At 42.8% G+C, this 15,129-nt stretch overlaps 1 protein-coding gene across 1 annotated transcript in view; it reads left to right on the top strand.

The window, feature by feature from the left end:
• The window catches only part of LOC126109680 (tubulin alpha-3 chain-like), a 243,877-nt gene that overhangs the window by 103,030 nt on the left and 125,718 nt on the right, over positions 1-15,129 (top strand). The window contains exon 3 of the mRNA XM_049914731.1: positions 14,014-14,118. Coding sequence (XP_049770688.1) covers positions 14,014-14,118 — 105 coding nt within the window. The remainder of the gene's footprint in view (positions 1-14,013; positions 14,119-15,129) is intronic.

Below are 15,129 nucleotides of genomic sequence, written 5' to 3'. Positions count from 1 at the left end.
GAATAAATTTCCACCCTCTTACGGATTTATTATCCCTATAGGATTCATGGTGTCAGTTCCCTCCAGCACTACTTCAGACATTAGTCGACTCCATGCCACGTCGTGTTGCAACACATCTGCGTCCTCACGGGTGCCCTGTAAGATATTACGAAGATCACAGCTAAAGAAATGCACACTACTTTTTTTTAACTCCATCTTTCATTCTACATGTTTGAAAGTTTTACAGTGTGTAGATACATCCTTTAGTAACAATATTTTCTTTTCTCCTCATAATTTCCATCCCTCTCAACTGCCTTTTGCCGTCTTGGAACCAGCGCCTGTATACCCGCACGGTAAAATTCTGGACCAACCTGTTGGAGCCACTATTTGGCAGCGTGCACAAGCGAGTCATCATCTTCAAACCTTGTTTCACGAATAGAGTCTTTCAGTTTCCCAAAGAGATGATAGTCACATGGAGCCAGGTCAGGACTGTAAGAAACTGGTATAGACATGAGTATCCAAATACAGTCTATCCGAGTTTTGTGATCGCTTCCATGGTTTTTTGACTGACATGTGGCCGTGCATTGTCGTGCAACAGCAAAACATCCCGCTTTTGCCGATGTGGTCGAACACGACTCAGTCGAGCTTTAAGTTTCTTCAGTGTCGTCACATATGCATAAGAATTTATGGTGGTTGCACTTGGCATGATGTCCACAAGAAAGAGTCCTTCGGAATCGAAAAACACCGTAGCCATAACTTTTCCAGCGGAAGGTGTGGTTTTGAATTTTTTTCTTGGGTGAATTTTCATGATGCCACTCCATTGATTGCCTCTTCGTCTGTGGTGAAAAATGATGTAGCCATGTTTCATCACCTGTCACAATTCTTCCAAGAAATTCATCTCGACCATTCTCGTACTGTTCCAAAACTTCGCTGCATACCGTTTTCCTTGTTTCTTTGTGAGCCACTGTCAACATCCTGGGAACCCACCTGGCACAAACCTTTTTTAACGCCAACACTTTCAGTATTCTGCAAACACTTCCTTCCCCTATCCCAACGTAGCGTGACAATTCGTTCACTGTGATGCGTCTGTCAGCAGTCACCAATTCGTTAACTCTCTGCACATTGTCTGGAGTGTGTGTATTACGAGGCCTGCCGCTGCGAGGACAATCCTCAATATTGCCGTGCCCGCTTTCATCACGTAGCTTGCCCACCGACTAACTGTACTGCGATCTACAGCAGCTTTTCCATACACCTTTTTGAACCTCTTGTGGATGTTTCCCACGGTCTCGTTTTCACAGCACAGGAATTCTATGACACCACGTTGCTTCTGATGAACGTCAAGTGTAGCAGCCAACTTGAAGACATGCTGTGACGGAGCCACTCACGGTAACAGGTTGAACTAAGTTTGAAAACAAGCGGGAAGGATGTATCTACACACTGTAAAACTTTCACACATTCAGAATGAAAACTACTTTTACAAAAATAGTGTGCATTTCTTTTGGAGTGACCCACGTAGGTAGATGTACCAGTTTCTTTGCCTCTTGAGTGTATTTAGTAGGGAGTAAGTAGCGGAACATACACTGTGGGTGGGTATTTGTTTTCGTATGTGCAGACATTAAACGGAATACGAGAAAACAGCAAGGTTTGGCGACAGGTAAAAGAGCTTCACCTGTTGTGGACAGTGGCTTCTACGTTTTGGCATCGCGGCTTGGCTGTAGCTTCAGCGTCAAGCAGCAACCACACTCTCTGGGAATGATAACGAAACACAAGATGGTTTTGTGACAAATGTAATATATTGTAATCTTTGATATCACCTTGAACTTCGAGGGGTATGTCGTATGAAAAGCTGTGTTCTACTCTAGTTCACGAGTCACTCTAACGATCTGTACACCCTTTCAAATAAATATATGTTTGTAAAAGGAAAGTAGTTGACGTGCTATTTACTGTTACGAGTAGAAGTTGTCTTCTTTTGCTCCAGTAACAGCTGCAGAACTTGAAGAAGTGAAGCCTTTCCTCGGCTGCACAAAGTATTTTAGAGGCACTGAATAGCAGGACCTGTATTCGAAAGAATCAACTACAGCCACCAGTTTCTTTTCCTTTAACAAACAAATAGTAAATTCGTCGGATATTACGTCGGGTGGTAGATCCCATGAAGTGTTCTGACTCGGCTTCAACTAAAAGCAGCGAGCCAGCAGCTACATAAAACCCTAAACCAACAAGAAAATCACTTCAAAAGGAAGATTTCCATTACATTACCTTAAGTTCCACTACATACGAGATGTCACTCGTTAACAGTGTACGTCTGAAGGAAAAATTACAATTACTTGCGTATTAATTATGAGCATGGTGTGTGACCGCCTCACTGGTCAATTAATAATGTGGCTTGACTTTGACACGATTTGAATGACTGGAAAATTTTGTAATTGCTGGCATGGATTAGCTTTTGGTTTTAATGCCATCGAAAGATCGAAGTGTGTACTAGTTACAATGCATTTATTCATATCTATATATTTCATATTTCAGTTATTTCCTCGTGATCACTTATGTTTAATACACGTGACCGGGCCAAATATCTCACGAAATAAGCGTCAAATGAAAAAACTACAAAGAACGAAACTTGTCTAGCTTGAAGGGGAAACCAGATAGCGCTATGGTTGGCCCGCTAGATGGCGCTGCCATGTCAAACGGATATCAACTGCCTTTTTTTTAAATAGGAACCCTCATTTTTTATTACATATTCGTGTAGTACGTAAAGAAATATGAGTGTTTCAGTTGGACCACTTTTTTCGCCTTGTGATAGATGGCGCTGTAATGGTCACAAACATATGGCTCACAATTTTAGACGAACAGTTGGTAACAGGTAGGATTCTTTACATTAAAATACAGAACGTAGGTACGTTTGAACATTTTATTTCGGTTGTTCAGTTGTGATACATGTAGCTTTGTGAACTTACCATTTCTGTGGATGCATGCTGTTACAGCGTGATTACCTGTAAATACCACATTAATGCAATAAATTCACAAAATTAAGTCCGTCAACCCCAATGCATTTGGCAATATGGACGGACGGAGTGGCCGAGCGGTTAAAGGCGCTACAGTCTGGAACCGCACGACCGCTACGGTCGCAGGTTCGAATCCTGCCTCGGGCATGGATGTGTGTGATGTCCTTACGTTAGTTAGGTTTAAGTAGTTCTAAGTTCTAGGGGACTTATGACCACAGCAGTTAAGTCCCATAGTGCTCAGAGCCATTTGAGCCATTTGGCAATATGTGTAACGACACTCCTCTCAACAGCGAGTAGTTCGCCTTCCGTAATGTGCGCACATGCATTGACAATGCGCTGACGCATTTTGTCAGGCGTTGTCGGTGGATCACGATAGCAAATATCTTTCAACTTTCTCCACAGAAAGAAATCCGGGGACGTCAGATCCGGTGACCGTGCGGGCCACGGTATGGTGCTTCGACGACCAATCCCCCTGTTATGAAATTTGCTATTCAATACCGCTTCAACCGCACGCGAGCTATGTGCCGGACATCCATCATGTTAGAAGTACATCACCATTCTGTCATGCAGTGAAACATCTTGTAGTAACATCGGTAGAACATTACGTAAGAAATCAGCATACATTGCACCATTTAGATTGCCATTGATGAAATGGGGGCCAATTATCCTTCCTCCCATAATGCCGCACCATGCATGAACCCGCCAAGGTCGCTGATGTCCCACTTGTCGCAGCCATCGTGGATTTTCCGTTGCCCATTAGTGCACATTATGCCGGTTTACGTTACCGCTGTTGGTGAATGACGCTTCGTCGCTAAATAGAACGCGTGCAAAAAATCTGTCGTCATCCCGTAATTTCTCTTGTGCCCAGTGGCAGAACACTACACGACGTTCAAAGTCATCTCCATGCAATTCCTGGTGCATAGAAATATGCTACGGGTGAAATCAATGTTGATGTAGCATTCTCGACACCGACGATTTTGAGATTCTCGATTTTCGCGCAATTTGTCTGCTACCGATGTGCGGATTAGCCGCGACAGCAGTTAAAACACTTACTTGGGCATCATCATTTGTTGCACGTCGTGGTTGACGTTCCACATGTGGCTGACACTTCCTGTTTCCTTAAATACCGTAACTATCCGGCGAACGGTCCGGACACTTCGATAATGTCGTCCAGGATACCGAGCAGCATACATAGCACACGCCTGTAGGGCATTTTGCTCACAGTAGCCATACATCAACAAGATATCGATCTTTTCCGCAATTGGTCCATTTTAACACGGGTAATGTATCACGAAGAAAATACCGTCCTGCACTGGCAGAATGTTACGTTTTACCACGTACTTATACGTTTGTGACTATTACGAAATGGGGTTTCCTATTCAAAAAAACGGCGTTGATATCCGTTTGACCTATGGCAGTGCCATCTAGCGGGCCAGTCATAGCGCCATCTGGTTTCCCCCTTCAAGCTAGACAAGTTTCGTTCTTTGTAGTTTTTTCGTTTGACGCTTATGTCGTGAGATATACAGTATATATATCACAGCTAGGCTGAAAGCCTCAAGGCAATAGTGAATAGAATAAACATTAACAAGGTTCAATACCAACTGCTGAAGGCCACAATTAAATTTCAAAATTTTAAAATATATTACCGTAATCTTTTAAGGCAGAAGGCCGCAATGTTTTCGCCTAAGGGGAAATTTTAAGAATAAGGTTGCAAGTGGCTAAAGGCCCACAGTTGATTTCCCAAAAATTCAAAATACCTTAAAGGTTTTAGTTTTAAGTGGCTGACAGCGCGCTAAGTGAAGAGATAGCACAACAACATTAACTTTCAGCAAAATATCCACTTGCTACAATTCAAACTTACTTATACAGGCTTAGGCCCTTGATTTACATAAAACACAATAAAAATTGTTTTTTTTCTTTTAAGCATTGGTTATAATGCATTACCAACAGACCCTTAAATACCCATGAAAACGACAGTGTAGACAATGGCACTCAGAAGCCTCCAGAGGGGTGGGGGATGGGGGTGGGGGGTTGGGCCTGCCCTCAAAACATTAACGTTCACTTGGGTGAGACAGGTGGTGGGCCCAACTACACTTGAATCGTCGGTAACGCAACCAAGAGACAGCCACATATCGACCGACCAAACGATTTGCTAGCCACCAATCGGTACATGAAAACTCAAAGACCAAACTTACGGACGTGATTTTCCACAATGAAATATGTATTAAGCTGTCAAAACTACACACCTTGTTGGACAGCGACAACAGATGAAGAAAGGACGCTGCCTGAAATTACGTTAGTGGCCAGGGCAGGTAACTGGAACACTAACGGCCACAAGGCAGAAAATTTCGCTGGTGCACTTGAATTGTACTGAACCAGTATAGTTAATTCCACCGCATGGCGGCTGATGCCCCCACTCTAAACACTCGGTGTTGCTCACAGGAAAATCTCCCAAACAGCGAACCACCAAAACGAACGACACAACATGAACGGACGTGGTTTGGGTACTTAAGACACCACTCAACTTTGACGTCCTGGGTCAGTGAGCCACGAAGCTCCTAGCGATAGGGCAGCTCCACGCAAGCTCCGACACCGCGCAGGGACCGCCAGTGGACCCAGCCGACTTCACCACACGGAGATATCCTATCTGGTCCGCTCCAACCGACCGACCACCCTCAGAATGCCGACAACATCTACAATAGTCGTCAGTGGAAATAACGCCAACTACACACACAACCTAACAAACACTTCCACGAAGACCTGAACAGTAACTAAGCACACACGAAGAGAAATCGGGAGTCGATGCAGACGCACACAGCCGACTCATGAACGATCGGCGAGCCAAAAAGTGTCGTCCGGTAGGACCAGCGACCGACGATCCACCAAGACCGTGGCCCGGCTCAAGAGATGTGTGGCGGCAATTGTGGGGCGAGCCATGTCGGCGCAGACCTCATTGCTGCTCCAACCCGACTGCACTAAAGTGCGCGTCATTTATGGTGGCGGCCGAGTTTAGGTTCGTTCTGCGCATCTGACGTCACAAAACACAGTCAGCCAATGAACAGAGAACGACGTTGCCACATCTGGACTGCAGTGCAGAGCATGGACGAGTGTCTTCAGTTTTAGAAACGTTCATTCATAAATAAAGTAATAGAACAAAAGCAATGTCTTGATAGCAGACATTCTTTTATAGAAAGTTTGTAAAAAGCATTCTTTATACCAATTGCTTCATATTCTATTAATTAATTACACCAAACAAGCAATAAGCGATAGCAAGGAAAGGTGTTTGTATCACTCTCACGAACCGCTTTTTCGCAATAAAGAACAGCGGTGATTGTTTATTTCCTGTTGTACTTCGAAGAAGCGTGAATAATTCATAGTCATACCAACAGTGTTTGTCAGTATTTTGCGTGACGTGTCATAGTCCTCATGGCCTTATGTAGTCAGACGAGGTGCGTTAGTGCAACGGTTACGGTGTTGGGCTGCTATGCGAAAGGTTATGATTTCAAACCTTGTGCGGTGCTTAATATTTTCATTATTTAAAAACAATATCGAAGTGCCTTACTTCACGAATTATATTCATTTTAATACAATTTTTTGAAATTTCTAGTGCTTTGTCTCTTCATTAACCCTTTCGCTGCTGCAGACACGTGCTCGCCGCATTCCGCACTGTGCGCGATTTTGTCATCACTGCACTGCTCGCCTGTGCAGACAAATGGTGTTCCCACTGCATTGACACACTCGGTCAACACATTCGGTTTCACAAAAACTATTTGGCCCAAAAATTTGATTTTTACACGTCTCCTTGACTGATACCTTCCCCCCACAAATGACTTAATTTTGTTTCGATGTTCAACGCAGTTATTATGCAGCATTAAATGTAGTAAACCATTGCACGAAATTTTGCAGAGGTAGAAGTCCCTAGCGTATACTTTCCGTATGGTCGATTTTAGTTGCCACAATGCTGAGAATGAAATGTGGACAAGGTACCTAAATTTCATATAAAATTTACTGTATAACAATATCTCATTTAATTTAAGTACGACATAGGTGTCGTATGTAATAGAAATATTCCGTCTTTCGCGACTGTAATAAAAGTATTATTTACACCGGACGCGTTTGGCTTTATTTTAAAGCACTTCAGTCAAGGAAAGGTATGGCGCATACACAATGGTACTCATGTTCTCTTTCTTGGTTTTGTTCCACAGTCGCAGTTTTACCAATGGTACTGAAATATATTCCTCTTCTGCAACTGTAATAAGGGGCTTATTTAGACCAGACGCGTTTCTCTCTTTTGAAGCATCTTCAGTGGACAGTATGTTGTCTCCTCCATTGCCAAGTCACCTTTCGTAGTTTTGTGCTGCGGTAACACAATATTCAACGTTTGTGTTGGCAGATCAGTGTTTTAGCAAATAAATGATGTTTGTGTGTGCCACAAACAAAAATTATATTTGACATAGCTCAGAGCACTTCACTGATAGACGGTATATTTAAGTCCTAATGTTTTTGTAAGTCTACAGTTTTGTTTAATGTATTTTGTCTACTTCCTTTTCATTGATTGAAGTGCTTTAAAATAAATCCAAACGTGCTCAGTGTAAATAAAACTTTTGTTACAGTCGCGAAAGACGGAATATTTCTCAATATTACATACGACACCTATGTGGTACTTAAATGAGCTATTGTTATACAGTAAATTTTATATGAAATTTAGGTATCTTGTCCACATTTCATTCTCAACATTGTGGCAACTAAAACCGACCATACGGAAAGTGTACTCTATGGACTTTTACCTCTGCAAACTCTTCAAAATTTCGTGCAATGGTTTACTACATTTAATGCTGCATAATAACTGCGTTGAACATCGAAACAAAATTAAGACATTTATGGGGGGAAGGTATCAGTCAAGAAGACGTGTAAAAATCTAATTTTTGGGCCAAATAGTTTTTGTGGAATCGATTGATAAGAGTGTCAAAGCAGTCGGAACACGATGTGTCTGCACAGGCGAGCAGTGCAGTGACAAAACCGCGCACAGCGCGGAATGCAGGGAGCACGTCTTTGTAGCAGCGAAAGGGTTAACGCGGCCGTGGTGGCTTTACTTCATGAACTGCGCGCTACCCCCTAAACGTAAGCTTGCAAACTATGCTATACTATGGCGCTGCTTGTATTGGTGCGTGCGTCGTGTGCAACTGGCAACGCAGCAATCTCCCGCGTCTGGGCGGGCATGCGCGAGCCGCCAAGATAAAAGAATTGAACTTTAGTGTCGCATTGCAACTCCCTGACTGGCAGGTCCGGACTGCGCTCCAGACGCGTTCCAACTGACTGGCAGACCCGAACTCGCAACCCGAACTGGCTTACGACAGACAACGACAGGGAAGTAATAGAAGTCGAGCAAAGATGCTACGAGAGGGGATATATCGATACGCGCTGCTAACGCCGCTCACGGTCAGGCAAAGCAGCAACTCAGTGACAGTAGTAATTTAAATTAACGTAGTGAGGTGGAAGTACGTTAAAAACAGGGTGTAAAGGACATGATGGTGGGAACACTAGCCACGCACAGCTCATCCTGGTTGTCTGACCATATGGCGGGCGATGGCTAGGTTGGTATACCACAGCCCTCCAGGACGTCTCCAGACACATCATCGCTGGTCACTGGGGCTCAGTTCGAAGCCCGACTCGTCACTGAAGACAGTTCCACTCCAGTCAATGAGATTCCAGGAGATGACCTTGACAGCGGTGGGATACCATATGGCCCGACAACCAGGAGTGTTATATGCAATAGTACGTAAGAATGTGAGTGTGGGAGACATTGAAATAACAGAGTAGGGAACTGAAACGAATCTCAAATAGCTCGATAGCCGCAAGGCCAGCTGCCTGCAGATTCTACGCTGTCTTCGTAATGCTGGGGTGTCATTTCATTTCATAACACAACCCCTTTGCTTGTCATCCGCAGCGCCCATCAGGGCACAGTGGTACGTCGACGATATTCTACGCTCAGTTCTGTTGCCCTTCATGGCGAACCATCCTGGACTTACGTATCCCTAAAGAGGACCTCTAACAACTCTGTCAGTCCCAAGCTGACTAATTGCTTGCGTAAGTGCCAGACTTGTTGAATTTGAGAAGCTCTTTCTCTTGAAATTTTGGGTTTCCTTACAGTATAATCAAACGTTAGTCATCAAGTGGGCCTTATTAAAACTTTTGAATATATTATGGGAGTGAACAGAGATCAATGTTGTTACAAATAGCCGGCCGTTGTGGCCGTGCGGTTCTAGGCGCTTCAGTCTGGAACCGCGTGACCGCTACGGTCGCAGGTTCGAATCCTGCCTCGGGCATGGATGTATGTGATGTCCTTAGGTTAGTTATGTTTAAGTAGTTCTAAGTTCTAGGGGACTGATGACCATAGATGTTAAGTCCCATAGTGCTCAGAGCCATTTGAACTATTTTTTTGTTACAAATATTTACTATCAAAAGCAGTCTTGATCACAAATTATTTATTCCGTTGACCACTTTCGACCACAACTGTGGTCATCTTCAAACCAATGAGTAAGAACCTCCTTCTGGTGGTAAATCACAACTCACAACAACTTTGTTAGAAAGAAGCCTGCTGCAAAAACAAAACAAAAAAGTCTTGAAACAGATAGTCAGTCACAAAATAATAACCGGCCTCAGTGCCGAGCGGTTCTAGACGCTTCAGTCTGAAGCCGAGCCACCGCTACGGTCGCAGGTTCGAATCCTGCCTCGGGTATGGATGTGTGTGATGTCCTTAGGTTGATTAGGTTCGAGTAGTTCTAAGTTCTAGGGGACTCATGACCTCAGATGTTAAGTCCCATAGTGCTCAGAGCCATTTGAACCATAAAAAATTTCGCAAAATAAAATTACAAATAAAAAATAAAATATTTCATAAGAGTCTTAACAATTTTAAAAAACGAGAGGCAGAAGAGTGAACATTCTAAAGCGGTTCGTCAGAAAGCTCAAAGAAATGTTTGTCTTTGAATTCAAGTTGCTCATTTAAAACAGATTTCAATTTCTTCTAAAGTATTTAGCAGTAGTCCTTTTGGCATAGTATGTAATATTTTCAAATTTTTAGAAATGCAGCCCTCAGAATTATCGTATCCATCTAGATGTTGACCAAATATTGGTTAGGTATGTGCAGTACCAGCAGTATGTTCCTTAAAACGCGTTAGAAAGTTATGGCTGGTTTGGCCAATATACTGTTTCTCACAGTAGTGATTTACCACCAGAAGGAGGTTCTTACTCATTGGTCTGAAGATGACCACACTTGTGGTCGAAACCGGTCAACGTAGTAAATAATTTGTGATCAAGACTGTTTTTGGTAGTAAATACCTTATTAAAACCATCTGTCCTAAATAAAGCCCTGTGGGTGTACTTAAAAGGCCCATTGTACTAAATTATTATAGAAGTAGAAAACAAAAGGCGTCATCAGATTAAATGTTGTTATATTGTTGTAACAAAGTGCTCCAACTGCAGATGTCATTTTACTAAAAAAAGTCGTATTTATGAATAAAAACTATCAACATTCAAGAAGCCAAACAACAAATAGCATTACTACAGGAAATAGCCCATAGTATTGACCTTTTTGGAAAAAGAGAAATAATGCTAACGGAACCACCACTGCAAACAAAATTAGAATTCGAGAATGCGACACAAAAATTGTTGAAAAGTTTACATACTTGGGAGAAATAAAACATACAACCTGAATGAGAAATCAAACATACGACCTGAATGAGAAATCATGGTAGAGTAAAATAAACAAATTGATTACAACACATCACGTTACGAAGAACACATATAACAAAAAATGTCTCTCTCAATAGCCACAAAGCTGAAACACTACAAAATAGTCACACAGCCGCAAATAAAATATGCTAGCGAAACTATATTAAAAACAACCAACACTGTAACAATAGACCATAAAATAGAAAGAAGGATACTCAGAACATGTATAAATAAAAAATACCAAGAAGACGGAGTTTTCAGAATAGCTTCAAATGAAACAATTTACAAAGAAGTAGAGCCAGTGACAAGTACAATGAAAAAGAAACGGACCTCTTTCCTACGACATTTGAAGAGGGCAACAGAACACAGAAGTAGCAGGAGAATAATTAAGAAGTTATGCAATAGTAAGAGTGCCATTAGACGTATCGCAGAGATAAAGGAGGACATGATCAAATTACAGATTACGATGGAGGATTTCGAAGACAAGACAGACGCACTCAAGATACTTCAGGACAAACATATCACACTACCTATAAAAACCTACAAACAGAGAATGGGAAGGGTGATTTCGGATGAGGAGAGAAGGGCACGATCAGAAAGAATGAAAAAGTATTGGGTCAACAAAAAACAGAAGAACCTAGTTCATAATATTGACGGACGTGCTCGAATGCAGACCATAAAATAAATAAAAAAGTTTCTGTTGACATTTACAAATAGAACAATGTTAGAAAGCCAGACAAATTTAAAATGAAGTATGAAAATTCCAGTTAAATTGGTAGTGTAATTTTCAAATGTTACGCTATAGATCATAAGATTCCAGCATCCTAAACATTCTTCTTGAACATATTCCTCATACATCAAGACGGATTTTCCAGTGCCACCGTTCCTAAGGATATTTTCTTTTTCTGGGGGCACTTGGTTGGTCTTCCAAGCAGTTTGTTTCTTTACGTTCAGAAGTTTTGTTTTGCCATTGGCGCGTCCCTTTGCTTTTAACCAATAGCGCTTTCATCGATTCCTGTTCCTCCGTCAGAAGGGTATTCACAGGTGCAGATTCCTACGTAAACCAGACTTCATTATAGCAGAGGAACAGTGCGGCGTGATTCTGGGTACAGAAAACGAGTCGCTCTTATTCTAGCAATAAATACATTAAACAAGGCCCACCTGGGTATTATTGCAGACCACCTACTTCTATTTGTTCAGCTATTGGCTATCTACAAACCACTAAAAATACTGCAAATGTAATTATACAGTTTTAAAGACGAACAAACAGAATTTCCAGAGACATAGAATAAACGATAGTTCAGGTCCCAGTTATTTGAGATATCTAAAAAAAGTCATGTAATGTAATTAAACAGTTTTAAATTTCCAGGCATATATAATACAGAGTAATTTAGTTACCAGTTAGTCCAGATATCTGAAAAAGTCATGTAATGTCATTATACAGTTTTAAAGGCGAGTAAATAAGATTTCCATACATATACACTCATGCTCATAAATTAAGGATAATTGCAGAATGTGATGCCACACAACGTGGCACAACACAAAACTGGCGCTAATAGCATAGGCACATAGGGAACACACACGACACAGATCTGTAAGTCCACGCTATTGGTGGTAAGTTGAGAAAACCGTCCCGAAACACATGTGCTACAAAACGCCACTGTTTCCTGAGCATGTACCCCGACATCAGTATGGGATATAATCACCGTGCACATGAACACAGGCCACACAACGGGTTGGCATACTCCAGATCAGGTAGTCGAGCAGTTGCTGGGGTATAGCCTCCCATTCTTGCACCAGTGCCTGTCGGAGCTCGTGAAGTGTCCTAGAAGTTTGAAGACGTGCAGTGATACGTCGACCGAGAGTACCGCAGACGTGCTCAATGGGGTTCAGGTCTGGAGAACAGGCAGGCCACTCATGATATCTTCTGTTTCAAGGTACTCCTCCATGATGGCAGCTCGGTGGGGCCGTGCGTTATATTCCATCAGGAGGAAGGTGGGACCCACTGCACCCCTGAAAAATGACGTCCCGATACACCTGACCTGTTACAGTTCCCGTGTCAAGACATGCAGGGGTGTACGTGCAAGAATGATAATCCCACCCCACACCACCAAACCACGACCTCCATACAGGTCCCTTTCTTGGACATTAAGGGGTTGGTATCTGGTTCCTGGTTCACGCCAGATGAAAACTTGGCGAAAATCACTGCTCAGACTATACGTGGACTCGTCTGTGAATGTAACCTGGGACCATTGTTCTAATGACTATATACTACGTTCTTGACACCAGGCTTTACGGGCTCTTCTGTGACCTGGGATCAGTGGAATGCACCTTGCAGGTCTCCGGGCGAATAAACCATGTCTGTTCAGTCGTCTGTCGACTGGGTGTCTCGAGACAACTATTCCAGTGGCTGCGATAACGTCCCGAGCAAGGCTACCTGCAGTACTCCGTGGCCATCTGCGGGAACTGATGGTGAGATATCGGTCTTCTTGTGGTGTTGTACACTGTGGACGTCCCGTACTGTAGCGCCTGGACACGTTTCCTGTCTGCTGGAATCGTTGCCACACTTTGTGGCACACGGAGGTCCCGTCCTATGACCTTCTGTGTTTGACCAGCCTCCAGTCGCCCAAGTATTCTACCCCTCATAACGTCATCAGTATGTGTTATTTGAGCCATTTCCAACAGAGAGTCACCATTAGCACGTCTGAAAACGTCTGCACACTTACTCGCTGCACCATATTCTGACATGCACCAACACACCTCTGCGTATGTGGACTGCTGCCAGCGCCACCTTGCGACGACCGCAGGTCAAATGCACCGCATGGTCACACCCCGAGGTGATTTAAAACCCGCAAACCGCCTACCAGAGCGTTGTTTTACCATGTATCAGCATTATCCTTAATTTATGAGCATGACTGTATAATACGTAGTAGTTTAGTTACCAATTACTCCATGAATCTGAAGAAGTCACAGTCTCGTAAGCTGGTAAAGCGTTTCACTGGTAACCAACAACACAAATTGGAAGAAGACGAATCGCAGCGGAAGTGCGTTACCGGTCCAGTCGAGTGTTTATCATCAGAAGGATCAGGTGTCGTTCATACTTTCAGAATTGGGTGCAGTGAGCCTAATATAAAACCTACACTTATTTAAAGCAAGTACCTATTACACATACATGTAGCTGTTTATTGATTATACACAATGCATTACGAGACACATGAGAACCAGTAGTGAACTTATTGTCAAATTTGTCCATTTTCAGGATCAGCTCGGAACTACACGGACTGTGTGCTTTGTGTTGCAGATGAGGTGCGGACTGGAACGTACAGGAACCTCTTCCACCCTGAGCAGCTGATCACGGGGAAAGAAGACGCCGCCAATAACTACGCTAGAGGCTACTACACCATAGGTATCTACTGTCATTCATTTACACGAGGTTATTAAAGTAAAAGTGACGTCTCATACAAAAAGTTATCAGTATGTCGTTGTTGTGGTCTTCAGTCCTGAGACTGGTTTGATGCAGCTCTCCATGCTACTCTGTCCTGTGCAAGCTCCTTCATCTCCCAGTACCTACTGCAACCTAATTCCTTCTGAATCTGTTTAGTGTACTCATATCTTGGTCTCCCTCTGCGACTTTTACCCTCCACGCTGCCCTCCAATACTAAATTGGTGATCCCTTGATGCCTCATAATATGCCCTACCCACCGATCCCTTCTTCTAGTCAAGTTGTGCCACAGATTTCTCTTCTCTCCGATTCTATTCAGTAGCTCCTCATTAGTTATGTGATCTACCAATCTAATCTTCAGCATTCTTCTGTAGCACCACATTTCGAAAGCTTCTGTTCTCTTCTTGTCCAAACTATTTATCGTCCATGTTTCACTTCCATACATGGCTACACTCCACACAAATACTTTCAGAAACGACTTCCTGACACTTAAATCTATACTCGATGTTAACAAATTTCTCTTCTTCAGAAACGCTTTCCTTGCCACTGCCAGTCTACATTTTATATCCTCTCTACTTCGACCATCATCAGATATTTTGCTCCCTAAATAGCAAAACTCCTTTACTACTTTAAGTGTCTCATTTCCTAATCTAATTCCCTCAGCATCACCCGACTTAATTCGGCTACATTCCATTATCCTCCTTTTGCTTTTGTTGATGTTCATCTCATATCCTCCTACCAAGACACTGTCCATTCCGTTCAGCTGCTCTTACTGGTCCTTTGCTGTCTCTGACAGAATCACAATGTCATCGGCGAACCTCAAAGTTTTTATTTCTTCTCCATGGATTTGAATACCTACTCCGAATTTTTCTTTCGTTTCCTTTACTGCTTGCTCACTATACAGATTGAATAACATCGGGGATAGGCTACAACCCTGTCTCACTCCCTTCCCAACCACTTCTTCCCTTTCATGCC

This window comes from Schistocerca cancellata, chromosome 12, assembly GCF_023864275.1.
Source record: "Schistocerca cancellata isolate TAMUIC-IGC-003103 chromosome 12, iqSchCanc2.1, whole genome shotgun sequence".
NCBI lineage: Eukaryota > Metazoa > Arthropoda > Insecta > Orthoptera > Acrididae > Schistocerca > Schistocerca cancellata.
The sequence above is the reverse complement of the archived record's forward strand: the minus strand, read 5'-3'. Positions and strand labels throughout refer to the sequence as shown.